The 14281-nt window shown below is 46.6% G+C and overlaps 1 protein-coding gene across 1 annotated transcript; it reads right to left on the bottom strand.

The window, feature by feature from the left end:
• Positions 1-12693: 12693 nt before the first annotated feature.
• Positions 12694-13962, bottom strand: LOC310873242 (UBX domain-containing protein 6-like; the record flags this gene model as incomplete). Its single annotated transcript, XM_083785577.1, has 1 exon — positions 12694-13962. One exon carries the CDS (start codon positions 13960-13962, stop codon positions 12694-12696), a length of 1269 nt encoding a protein of 422 aa, XP_083641703.1.
• Between the last annotated feature and the right edge of the window lie 319 nt (positions 13963-14281).

The raw sequence follows: 14281 nt of genomic DNA, 5'->3' as shown, positions 1-14281 counted from the left end.
AAAAATGACTGAATGAATGAATTATTGATAATGAATGAATGAATGAACGAATTAACAAATTAATGAAGTGATTTGACAAACAAATAACAAAACACATCAATAAATAAAAAACTGATTTTACAATCAAATAAATAGACATACCGGTAACTAAATAGCCTACAATAAAAATAAAAATAATCACACCGGTGTGAAGTGAGGGGCGCTCTTATCTTACATCATCACATTCTGGCCAATCACAATTGCTGTCCTCACTTCTCAGTCACTTTTCTGTCCTCACTTTTTGAGGGGCTCAGCCAATCAAATCACTATGGGGTGCTCAGCCAATCAAATCATCGCTATGGGGTGCTCAGCCAATCAAATCATCGCTATGGGTACACACAAACACACAAAGCTTGGAATAAGAGGGGATTGCGGCCCTCAACAAATAATAAAGATCAGTGAGGGATAGGCTCAAGCATCACAGGACCATGATATGTGTGGTAATGACAGTCCCAGCCCTAGACAGGAGCATTGTGATTGGCCAGTTAGTGCACATGCTGAGAGCTGGTAAATTGCATTTGCTTGGACTTAAACAAGTGGTTGGTTCTCCACCTTTGCAATAGCCTATCCTAAATGGACTTCCAGTTCTTGTCATTGCACCCTTGTTTTCCTGAAGATCTATTCTATAAGTGTCTATTCCTTTGCATAAAGATTCGTTTTTAATTATTTATTTCAAACGGTTGTCATCTTAAATATACCAGCCATGTACTCAGCTACGCTGAAAACCGTCAGTGCAAGAGCATTGTATTTGCTTGGAAAGTGCCAAAAAGCGTCCACAAAGCGGTTGACACAGGAGTAAAGTTCCTATAGACTAATCCACAGAGGGGTGCCCTGTGTGGTGCCCTGCTGTTCCGCACAAGCTCACAATGTGATGGGCACAGAGTCACAGACTGTGCCCATCACATTGTGAGCTTGTTGATCTTCTATGTTCTGTGAAGGCTTTCCCCACAATATGGATGCTGCAGGGTTTCAGTGGTTAAGTAATAGTAGCTAAACAAAATTATACAATATATATTAAAACAGATTAAGATAAAAACCTCAGTTACAAGCAAACAGGGATATGTGTGTGGGAATACACTGCATGGGAACTGCTAAATATGGAGGGGAAAAAGGGGAAAAGGAAAACAGGAAGGAGGTTTAACCCATAATGTCGGCCATACCACCCACGACCAAAATTTGCATTTAAAACAAAATGTGAGACGCCAGAATGTTTAAACCTATAAATGCCTTATGAATCAATAGTTCTCAAACTATTTTGTGTATATAAAATAAAAATCACAATCACAAAATAAATCACAATCATAATCACACAGCTCACAACGTGTTGCGCTGCGACACGTTGAGAGCTTGTAGATCAGTCATTTTCTGGGAGCAACCCAGCACTCTTTAGCTAGTGGAGATGCGGTGTAAGTATTTCTAAACAATTTCTGAATGCTGCCTTCCGGCATGGCATGGAAAGGAGTGTGGCATTTGCATCTCTTTCACCATAGTAAATTCTGCATTCATGGTCTGGAAAGGGCAATTGTTTTACAGACGGGTAAAAGGGCAGGGGCTGAAGCCCCCTTTGATGCCTGTGTGAATCCCTGAAAATAAGTGATTACGGTAAGTGGATCTTGGGATCCACATGGGAATGACGTGGCTCAGCCAGTCATCACAGGTTGTAGTATCGCCTGGAATATGGGAAGGTTTCAGCGCATTCCATCATAAAATGTAATGTTAAATATTTAAAACATAATACAAGTTGTGGATAGGCTTATTTGGCATACTGCACAATTAACAAAACAAACAAATACATAATCTAAATAACAAACACACACACACACACACACACACACACAGGCACAGATGAAGATTGTTTGTCACTGCCAAAAAACAAATAAATAAAAAAGAAACAAACTACGCTATGATGATTAAAGCCTAGACTAAATGTACTGACAATTTCGTCAACAAATAAAACCTAGATCCAGAACTAACACTTGGTTGCATGCTGAAAATAGCAGATCTACAAGGTCACAACGCACGTTACGACGCCATCATGACCTTCCAAAATACATTTTAGTCGACTAAATCAATTGTAGATGTAGTCAAATAAAGTCTCATGATATGTAGTCGACTATATTTAGTCTCATGATATTTAGTCGACTAAAACAAGACTAACACTAAAACCTACTACCTACTAAATACTAAAATTACTAAAATAAAATAAAAATCACACCTGTGTGAAGTGAGTGGTGCAGTGGGGGTCCCCGGAAGTTCCAGACTCACAGGAATGCAGCCAGGTTCCGGCAAGCAGCCCCACGTCAGAAACGGTCGAGAAGTGACAGAGTTACCATGTGGGGGTCCCTGAAACATCCAGACCCCCAGGAACGTGCCCGGCCTGGTTTCCGGCAAACGTCCGACGGCCGAGAAATGACAGTTACCATGTGGGGGTCTCTCTACTGTACTGTAGCCTACTGTACTGTACAGTCACACCCGGAATCATATATACAGTTAATATGTGTCTGTGTGTTAGGCTGAGCAAAAGTGACACTTGGTGGTGAAAACCGACCGCTATTTTCGTGCTCAGACACAGCTAGCCAGGGACACAGCAAGGGACACACATAGCTGACTATAGGAGTGGTTGCAACAAAATCAACAAAAAAAACTCTAACTAAATAGAGTCAATGTTGGGGGAGGTGCAGGAGGCTCTGCGTCAGGAGGCCCTTATCTTAACCTTGACAATTATCTGATGATAAACGCATAGACTAACCCCGACCCTGCCACTACCCCTAACCCAAACCCTGCCCCTGCCGCTAACCCTACCACTAACTTATTTCGCTTACCGGTAGATGTTTTGTCTCCAATAGGATAGGATTTATTTACAGGGGGTGACACAGTTGGAAGGCTACAGTTGGGTAAAGTAGCATTGGGTACGCTATAGCACACACATTTAAAGTGTTCTTTGAAATAAGTTAAGTCTTCCTTAGATAGTTCGCCTTCCACATCCAGCTCCCCGTCGTTGCCTTTCTTGATTTGGTAGCGCCTTGCATCCAGGTGGAGGAAGGTCTCATTCTGCCAGTGTATCCTCGAACAGCGCCCCCTCGCGTGACACAGTGCCTTGCTGCACAACTTTGCCGCTGTGGAGACATTCAGCATGTACGGGAGCATGACGTCATCCAAGAACGTCCGAGCTCTCGTGCAGCTGACCTTGTTCATGGCAAAACGCATCTTGCCCCAGGCGATGAAACCGGAGACACCTTGTGCCGCTGACTCTCCAATGGTGTTCACCAAGTCCAACTCTGACAAGTGTTTATCTTCTTCGTCTTTGAAGGCATTGCGGACATAAACGTAGATGGGGGTCGATAAGTTCCGTGTTGGTGCTCCTGTGTGCTCCTGTGTCCACTCACCATCCTTATCCGGCCATATAGCTTCTTTCAGATGGCCCAATCCATCTCCATCCTTTCCTGGTCCTTTGGGAGCAAAGGACATTTTCAAGGATTCTCTTATGCGATGTCTTGTATAATAGCGACCCGAGATGTGATCAGCGAGCACCCAATCCAGGTAGACGGAAGGGAAAAGACCAGTAGAATAGTTCCAAAGTCTAGCCAGACCGAAATTACGCTTAAACTCCGTATTAGGACACCCAGGCTTTTTTAACCACGTCTCCATGCGGCCTTTACTGTAATGGGTGTTGTAACAATCAGGGAAGAGGTAATAACCCCAGAGCTTTTCCTTGCTGTGCTTTAGCCCTTCTAGAAGGGGGTCGAGTAAAAACTCCCAGGCTTTTTTTTCATAATACTCTTCCAATTTTTGGGACTTATCTTTGCATTGCGTTTCATCATTCTTTGAAACGCATTCTTTTTGTGTTAATCTCCGGTATAGTGTTTTCCCGCCCCAGTTTCGGACCCACAGTGGCCTCCATTGTTCAAAGTCGAGGATGGCAAGGCCTGCTTTGTCCGTGGGGATAAATTCTTTATAGCCTTTTTTAGACTGATTGATGTGAGCCTCATGGTTACCCATATGAGGAATACCTCCATTTTTCGGGCTCTCTTCTTTATGATGGGCAAAGTAAGGGAACTTGCCAAAGTGCTCCTTGTAGAATAGTTTGACTTCCTGGTCGTTGACCTTACCATATTTGCTGATGAATCCAAAGTAGTGCTCCCGATTGTGGAGGAGGTTCTTGCCTAAAGCGGTTGTTTTGTAACATGCATCAGGAACATTCCAAATTCCGATGAAGGGCTCCCCTTTCACCAATGGTGGTCTTGTGTAGGTGAAATTAGCCTGTGGCTCAGGCCATGGTGGGAGAACACCTTTTTTTCCCCAGCTGGTGGAAAGTACAACCAGTGAGATGAAGAGATGAATGAAGCAGAGCCTGACATAGTGGGGCAGTCTGCCTGCAATCATTGTGAAACTCATTATCAAGGTGTAGCAATAAGGTTATCCCCCTCCTTCCTTAATCCTCCCTTCCTCCCTCTCACTCCCTACCCCTCTTACTCTTTCTTACTCTTGCCCCTACTCGCAATAACAGTAATATGCCGTTTGACACAAGATGCTAAATTAATATCAAAAGAAGTATTGATTAAAGCTAAAAGAGAGTAAGAAACAATGGAAATTAACTAAATCTCTTGTAATAAAACAAACACACTGCTAATGGTGAGCTCTATTAAGCTGCGACACCTTAAATAAGATGTTGAGTGTTTAACTCTGACGTCACACTCACCACAAACCGTTGCCATTGCACGCCTATAACAACGCACACTTGCATGCATTGTTCGCTTTTACCATCTTGTCCTGGGGTCTTCAACAGGGGAATTGTGTCATAGGAACATTTCTTCTTTCTGTTTCTTTGCCACTGCTAGCAGTGTTTAAGTTATGGGTTAAAAAAACTTTTTTGAGGGGAGCCAGTCCCTCCTATACAGGTTTAATGTTTGTTTTTAGTTCAATGTTTGTTTTAAAAACGCCATTGAAAATGTACGTCCTCTTGTCCCTAACACAACCATTAAATGCCATTAACAATAAAGATAATGTAATGTTTGTTTTGACACTGTGTTACATCACCACAGAGTGCAAAGCACAATGGGTCTGTCAAGGATGCAGACAGAGAGTTGAACCCAAATGCAAAGTCACAACAAACAAGTAGTAGATAAGTAGAATAAAGTATTTAATAAAGAAAGGCAGAATCTTACACTGAAATATGCAGGTAGGAACCAGGCAATCAAGAATGACATAACAGTCAAAACAGGAACAGGTAGCAGGACATCAATGACACCAGGTTATGAACTGACAATGAGTGTTTGTACTGAGTCCAGTTATATAGTGAGCAGGTTGATTGGAGAAGTGTTCACTGCTGGGCTGATGAGGTAGTTGAAGACAGGTGTGTAAATGGAACTGGGTGAACTGGATGTGCTGGAATGGGATATGGGAGTGGCCAGTGTGGAGTCACAGACTGAGGGAGAGACAGCCGGGGCTGGGCAGGTGATCTCAGGTGGGCGGCCAGGGCGATGCCCAGAGGCAGAGCTGCTGACTTCAGGGGGACGGCCTGGAGGCCGAGACGAGGCGGAGGGGTCGTCTGGCGGACGACCGGGAGGCCGAGACGAGGCAGGAGAAACTTGGGCCGAAGGCCGAAGGCAGGGATGTCACAGTAAGGCTCAGGAGGCGACGCTGGAGGTGCTGCATGCTCTGGAGGCGATGCCGGAGGTGCTGCAGGCTCTGGAGGCGATGCTGGAGGTGCTGCAGGCTCTGGAGGCGATGCCGGAGGTGCTGCAGGCTCTGGAGGCGACGCAGGAGGTGCTGCAGGCTCTGGAGGCGATGCCGGAGGTGCTGCAGGCTCGGGAGGCGATGTTGCAGGAACCAGGGCTGCAGCGGAAACATAAGCTGCAGGAGCCGGGCTGCAGCAGGAGCTGGAGCTGGGCTGCAGCAGGAGCTGCAGGAGCCGGGCTGAAACGGGCGGAGCTGCAGGAGCCACAGGCGCAGGGGCTGCAGGCGGAGGAGACGAAGCTGCAGGCGGGACTGCAGGCGGAGGAGACGAAGCTGCAGGCGGGGCTGCAGGCGGAGACAAAGCTGCAGGCGGGGCTGCAGGCGGAGGCGATGCTGCAGGTAGAACTGCAGGCAGTGCTGCAGGTAGAACTGCAGGTGGTGCTGCAGGTGGAACTGCAGGCGGTGCTGCAGCTGGAACTGCAGTCAGTGCTGCAGCTGGAACTGCAGGCGGGACTGCAGGCAGTGCTGCAGGCGGTGCTGCAGGCGGAGCTGCAGGCGGTGCTGCAGGCGGAGCTGCAGGCAGAGCTGCAGTCGGTGCTGCAGGCGGTGCTGCAGGTGGGACTGCAGGCACTGTAGGCGGGGCTGCAGGCGGAGCTGCAGGCAGAGCTGCAGGCGGTGCTGCAGGCGGAGCTGCAGGCAGAGCTGCAGGCAGTGCTGCAGGCGGAGCTGCAGGCGGTGCTGCAGGCGGTGCTGCAGGTGGGACTGCAGGCACTGTAGGCGGGGCTGCAGGAAACAGGTCTGCAGCGGCCGGAGCTGGAGCTGCAGGAGCTGGAGCTGGGGCTGCTAGCTGGGTGTCAGCAGGCTGAAAACTAGCAGGCTGAGGGAAGGCAGACCGAAGGGCAGGCCGAGGCAGGGACTGCATCACTGGAGACCTGGGAGCAGATACAGGTTGTCGCTGGGCAGGAGCTGACGGCTGACTGGAGATGGGGGGCCGGGTGGGCTTGGTGACATAACAGTCAAAACAGGAACAGGTAGCAGGACATCAATGACACCAGGTTATGAACTGACAATGAGTGTTTGTACTGAGTCCAGTTATATAGTGAGCAGGTTGATTGGAGAAGTGTTCACTGTTGGGCTGATGAGGTAGTTGAAGACAGGTGTGTAAATGGAACTGGGTGAACTGGGTGTGCTGGAATGGGATATAGGAGTGGCCAGTGTGGAGTCACAGACTGAGGGAGAGACAGAATGTGACAGGGTCACTGATGGTGCTGTACCAAGCTGAGCCGGGACAAGAGCAAGGGAACGGCAGAACGGGCCAAACCATTTTGGGATTTACACAGGGGTGGACCAAATAACATCCTTCAAAATACATCGCGTTTATGAACGCAGGATTTCAAAAGTATTACTCCTAAGACCACTTTGGAGCAGGGCGGGACATGTGACTTTGCAGGGGACCCCCCTACGGACATGTGACTTTGCAGGGGACCCCCCTACTCATTTGGAGGGGACAAATGTGATGTTGGCAGGGGACCTGTCCCCCCCACCCCCTACCCAGTTGCGCCCCTGCACACAAAAGTTAAAAGTTATGTGATCAATTACCCAACACCCATCACAACACACCTGTCAATTGTGTGCACCATAGTGTGTGTGCTTCCCAAACATCGACTGTTCCAAAAGGAAGTTTTTATATTTTCAGTCTAGCCTTTCCTCATGTAAAAGTGGCGATATTTTACATAACAATATCTGACTCAAAGTCTTAGGAATTAATTACTGGGTGCGTATACACACAGTGCTACAAGTTTATATGCTGACGTGGTCAGTCTGCTAACTGCTCTGATAGAACTGATATATGGCTGTGTATTTGGTATTTGGAATACATGAAATGTATGTAAGATTACAGACATCCTAGGGCTATTAACAATATTGGAAAAGTGATGATTAGGAAAGCCATACAATAATTCCATACAATATTGTTGGCTGGTATGAGCGTCACAGAAAAAGCGAAAACAAGAGTCACTTGTCCAACAGACATTACAATTTTAATGCACTTGTCCAGGAAGATGTAATACTTGTCCCGTACAAGCGGACAAGCCTTAAAGGATAATTCCATGCTAGAAGGCTTTCTTACCTTTATTTGTAGTTACGTTCCCACCAAAGAGGTCCAGGTGTTATTTTGTGCAAAAGCGTATTGAATTGCATTGAATTGAATGGGGCATTGGGGTGTTGTGCTAATTTGCTTATTTCCATCGCTCAAAAATCAATAGTATCCCAAGCGGCTCACTTTACTACTTATTTCGATGGAAATAAGCAAATTAACACAAAAACCCAACCCCCATTGAGGGCTTATATATGGGGAAATACAGTAGCCAATAATGCACTTTTGCACAAAATAACACCTGGACCTCTTTGGTGGGGACGTAACTACTACAAATAAAGGTAAGAAAGCCTTATAGCATGGAATTCTCCTTTAATGTTAAGCCCTGCTGAGGTTACACGTAAAACATACCTGTATGTATTAAGTTTGAGATGTTGTAAGATGATAAGAGCGCCCCTCACTTCACATGGGTGTGATTTTTTATACCACAACCCCATATTGAGGGACTTTTGGTGACAACCTGCTGTAACGGCGAGCTGTTTATTACGGGAACTACCCATAGATCCGAAGTCCCGTTAGTCTGAACATGCACTGCTCCCGTGCTTGCGGTTAGGTTTAGGTTTGCTCCCGTGCTTGCGGTTAGGTTTAGGTTAGGGTTAGAGATAGGGATAGTAATTTCGGAACAATGAACCTTCTGACTAATGACACGGCACCGTTTATTACTTGCGCAAGCAGAGCGAGCAAGTAATAGTTTTCGTCCAGGGCGATGTTTGTGTTATGACTCGAGTGTCGTGTGACCCAAAAGCACAGCAAGGAGAGGCAAAAGCAGAGTAAAGCCCACCCGGGCGGGTTTTTATTCACAAACACGGGGGGGTGAAAGGAGTGCTGCTCCACAGAGCTCGGGTCCCGGAAACACTGGAGGGGAGAAGAGAAGGTCGAGTCAATGGCAAGTTCACAGAGTAGAAGAAATAGCACAGTAACGGCGTGACGTTTAACTGTCTTACACTAAACACTGAGAGCCTAAATGTCTGGCTGTCTAACTTTACCAACCGTAGACTGGGGAAGAACTGGCGCCGAGCTGCAGACAGGCCTGGTTCTTGAAGGCTCATCAGGTGATTGCAGACATCCAGGTGGGGAGATAGTAACAGGGAGAGAGGTGCTGTGGAGTAATCTGGAGTCATCTGGTGGCGCTGAAGTGCCCAGAACACCCACAGCACATGGATGTAGAGGTGATGGAGAGCGAACCGTAACAGTTTGATGCGTATGCGTCGTCGCATCGTATGACGTAATGACTACTTGTGCCTGATACGGAAGTGGTGCCAGATTACATACATGTATACATAGGGGCATTACCTTTAATCCTCCCGACACTAAAACATATCGTCATTTACTTACTTACTTACTTACTTACTGCCCTTTATGCCGGCCCTTTATGTAGGGCAGCAACAAAGGATCTCCACTTCAGTCTGTCTTGGGCCAGCGTCTTTATAGATCCCCAGGTGTGATGCAGGGTCTTCAACTCCCCCCCCCCCCCTTCTTGGGTCGGCCTCTTTTGCGTTTGCCCTCTGATGTCCAGTTTTGGTGATGTTGTCTTGTTCTCTACGTATTACATGCCCAATCCATTTCCACTGCCTTCTCATAAGGATGGTATCCATGTTTTCTTGTTTACACAGATCAAGAAGGTGTTGGTTGGAGATGGTTTTGGGCCAGAATATTCGCTGGATTTTCCTTAAGCTTTTGGTGTGGAAGGTTGACAGTTTGTGTCGATCATTTTCTGTCGTTCTCCAACATTCAGAACCGTATAGCAGGGTAGACAGGACACAGCTCTGGTACAGTCTAAGTTTGGTGTTGGTGCTCTACTGGGCCGACTTCCAGACGGTGTTAAGTACACTACTATGATGTTAAGTAGGGTGAATATATGGTCAATACATCCCCTACCTTTTCGGAACGCTGCTTGTTCCTCTCTAAGTTTTTTGTCGATTGCATCCGATAGCCTTTGTACAATAATTTTTGGCAAGGAGTTTGCTGGGGATAGACAAAAGGGTGATGCCACGCCAGTTGTTGCAGTTGCTGAGGGCACCTTTCTTTGGGATCTTCACAATTTTACCTTTTGTCCAGCTCTGGGTCTGCTTTGAACAGCTCTGCATTTAGGCTGTCCTGCCCGGGAACTTTCCCATTCTTGAGGGATTTGATGGAGGACATGATTTCTTCTATCTCTGGTGGTTCAATCTCAACATCAAGGTCTGCCTCTGCTTCCTGCATATCAGCCTCTAAAGTTGGAGGTGGTCTGTTGAGGATTTCGCTGTGTGCCTGTTCTGCCCATTTATTTTGTGCCGATCAAATCATTTGAAAGAAGAAAATAAAGGCAGGATACAACACTATTTGTTTTGTTTTTCTTCGTACTAATTATTTGATCGGCCCAAAACATTGTAATTATTGTCATGATTTGTCACGATCCGAGTTGGCTTTGTCCGCGGCGTAACCGTCTTTAAATAAATACTTTTTGAAAAGCCTATGGAGAAAATGAATGGAGAATAATTTCCTCTGCCACTCGTCGTTCTGAAAGGGGGCGGGACTGCGACGCTCTATTATGTCATCATCGAGAGCTAGTTATCTAGTCATATGCTGGCACGATACATACAGCATCAAACAGGGCGCAAAGTAACCACAGTATACCGCTAATCAACTTACAAATTACATATACATAATGTGTATCAAAGTTGCATTGCCAACGGCCAAACGGTGTTGGGAGAGACGAGAGAGATTGATAAAGAGTGGGCGCTGCGCTCTCTTCAGCGCTGCACTAATCATGTTCAAGGCAGATATCTCGTGTTGAATTGCAGCCTGGTTAAAAGCACTCTGAGAAATTAATAAATTAGAAACAAATGGTCCGGATGTTCGCTCGAAAATTCCTGCCGAAGTTTGAGTCCTAAAAACAGGGCTAGGGTACAGCCTTAGTGTGTGTGTGTGTGTGTGTGTGTGTGCATCTAAGCATGGCTACGCCAGCTGAATATGGGACATTTGGAACGTGCTAGTTGGGAGAGTAAAAACATCTATAGGTGTGCTAAGAAGACCAGGGTTCAGTGACCTAATTTTTTAGTTATCGCCTAACTAGTTTGATTTGGTGGACCACCGGTGGACGGTACGACATGTATGCCCCTTTACGGCTCTGTAACTCTGTAACCGAGTGTGCTAACGGAACCAAACTTTAAGCTGTAAGGGTATTTGCAATCACGCATAGTAAAATCGACACTGAGGATTTCAGTGCTCTCACACTTGCAATCCAAGTGATTGACAAAAAAATAACACTCGTGTGAAATGAGGGCCGCTCTTGTTACTGTATGTTAGCGGACATTTGACATTGCTACATAAGGTGGATCCCGGTTAGCCGATTTGCTCGTTTACATATGACTTAAGTTAAATCCCTTCAATGTCAATGGTGTTTAATGGCGTCATATTTAGAGGAATTATCAGCTATTATTATCATGCATCATCATGTATCATCTCATATTGGCCAATCAGAATGCCTGTTCCCTGTGATTGGTTGACTGATTTGCTTGATTACATGTGTAATCAATGTCAATGGTGTTTAATGTTTTGATGTTTAATTTACGTCATATTTAGTGGAATTCTGACGTCACGTCTCCGTTCATTGTCAATGGCAAATATGGAGACGTGTGGGGACAAAAGTTGTTTATAGAAGGGGCTAGCGCCCCTTAAAAACCACTCGTGTGAAGTGAGGAGCGCTCTTATCATCATACAACATCACATTCCGGCCAATCACCATTGGCTCACTTTTTGGTCATTCCAGCCAAACAAAATTGGCATCCTCACTTTTCACTTCAGAATCACTGATGAGGGACAACTCCACCCTTGATCTTAGAGTATATATATATTAATAGAGACGGCACCCGGAGGAAACCTGAGGGATGCTGTCCCATCGCCTGGAAGGGTTAACCCAGAACCTTACATGCAATTAAATGTTCCATTACATGTGAAGCTCTGTGGTCGATTTTAGTTTAGTTTCGTTTCCATAATAACCAGAACCAGCCCTGTAAGGGGAGGTACATACAGAAACTTGTACAAAAGGTGAACATGGGCAATATGCAAGCTCAGTATCTTGGTATTCTCACTTTATAGAGCGTACCAAAATCTCCTTGAGGGGGTGTCAACATATGTGTCACATGGTAGCGGCCGCCATACTTGTTGGCTTGTCTGGTTTGTTTACATTGAGCGACTATACAGTGTGCTTGTATGCGTTCTTTTTTTAAACTGACCTCACAATGGTGCAGACTTGCTCAGTAAATAAGTGCCACAGCAGGTCACGTCGAGGGAATGAGCCAGAAAACGGAAAACGGAATTAAATAGATTTTCAGCTTTGCAGCATGGAGACAGCATCAAGGAACCCAGATTGACGAGTTTACAAAAAGACGTAGAATGGCGTGGATCTCGGCTGTACGGCGCACGGGCGCAGAGACATAACGTTCAACAAAGTATCTAAGCACAGCCGTGTTTGTTCACGACATTTTCCATGTCCTTGTAAGGTATTTGGGCCCGACGTTCTTTCTATCCATCCTGGTGTTGGTTCACTATGTTGTCGCCAAGAACGAGCTCAATATTTACAAAAACATACCACCATCACTCTATTCTGAGTGATGTGGTCTAGAGTTTAAAGCCCACAAGAATGGTGCCGCTAGCTTTTCAGACGCCACCCCCCCTCTTGGTGACATACACTTTTTTCCACCCTATTAGAAACATTTTGAAAGTAACAGTCCTGAGTTCCCAGGACAGTACCACTTCCTGAGCAGATCCCAAATTAGGTTCTGAGAACCGTATCTGAGACTCATTCATAGTGTATGGAAACACATCCAGAGAACTTCTGTTCAGTTAAGGGTCTGCATGCTTTCCAGCAGCTCGGGTTTGAGAAGAGCTGGGCTCTTCCTCTCGCTGCCGGTAGCTGTGACGTCTGACTGCGTGTCTGTATCCCAGGAAAACATCAGCAGAGCTGAAGGGACCAAGTTGCATTCAAAGAGGGCGATGTCTTCAGACTCTTGTAAGCTCTGGTGAGATCCAGGAGCAACCAGCTTGAAGGGTCGCTGGCCATCCACCAGGGAGTCGCGCACGAAGTTGAACAGCACCGGCATACGGTCCCAGGCATAAAAGGTCCCTTGTAGCAGATTTCCATCAGGCAGTCTGATCCGCAGGAGAGTGTAAGGGTATTTTCTTCTGTCCTTCTGCTCCTGCTTCTCTCTCATAGCCTTGGTGCACAGCAAGGCATTCCTCTCCACCAGCTCGCTCCTCATCTGCTGCTCTCTCTTGAACTCCTTCGTTGTCAGGTCATAGAACTCCGGAGGCAGCTCGAAGTGGGTGGCGTTGGGGGAGGGTCTGAAAGCCTGAGGCCGTCTGTCCAGCTGAGCTCTGAGAGGCTCCCCTCTCTGGAGGCGATCCTTCCTCTCCGCCATCAGCTGCAGGGCGGCTGTGCCCTGCTCAGGTAAGACCAGGAACTCCTCGTCCTCCTCTTGTCCCTCTACAGGGATCCTAGTGCTCTGAAAGCCCAAGGCCTGCAGAAACTTTCTACTCCCCTCAACGCAGAGCACCTTCTCCTGGAACACCTTGTTGCTGACTTTAATTTTCCTGTACTTCTCCTCCGCAGGGTGCTTGCACACGTTGTTTACATACTTGCTAATGACGTCCACGGCGGCCCTCGCTTCTCTGACCTTGTTGAGGGTGTGTATCATCATGATGGAAGCCTCCACTGCATCCTTCTCAAACTTCATGAGAATGGCCTCTTTGAGTCGTACTTCTCTGTCACGTCCGGTTAAAGTAGCTCCAGTTAGAGGACAGGTAAAATATACTCCTGACACTGAGGGACATTCCAGCTCTGGTGCTGCTGCCTTGTCCTTTTTATCCCCTGCAGAAGTTTCTGCCCCCAGTTCCACTTTCAACTGGTTCCTGGTGATGTTCTGTGAGGTGTGGACCTTTGGACGTTCCTGATGTTTTATCCTGGAGAGAGCTGCCGCTCCTGCTGCCGTTCCCGCTGCTGTGCCTCCTACCCGCTGTGCTCTGCCAGTGGCCGCATTGGTGAGTTTCTTCCCGGATCCGGCAAATTTGAATTTGATGTCTTTCTTAATGTTGTCAAGGAACGCCTTCATTTTGTTTAACCTTGACAGAAAACCAACCTGTAATGCGCAGAAGCCAGCTAGCATTGGTCCATACACACTATAAGCCCACAGGGCTAAATGGAGCTCTCTCTCTCTCTCTCTGGGTCTCTTTCGTGCTCTCTTTCCAGTTCTCAGAGAAAATCTGAATGAATATCCACCTTACAGCACCTTATATTTTGTAGCCCTGTTTTCTGTCGGCCCAATATATGGCAGCGTGTACAGTAGAACTCCAGTTTACCTAAATGATATGACATCAGCTGTTTCTCACTAGTGATCCTTGGATCTCCATATATAGTCAATCGGAGCATGT

The sequence above is a fragment of the Protomyctophum parallelum genome (assembly GCF_964188405.1).
Source record: "Protomyctophum parallelum genome assembly, chromosome: 16".
Taxonomy (NCBI): domain Eukaryota; kingdom Metazoa; phylum Chordata; class Actinopteri; order Myctophiformes; family Myctophidae; genus Protomyctophum; species Protomyctophum parallelum.
This window is presented reverse-complemented; position numbering and strand designations above follow the sequence as displayed.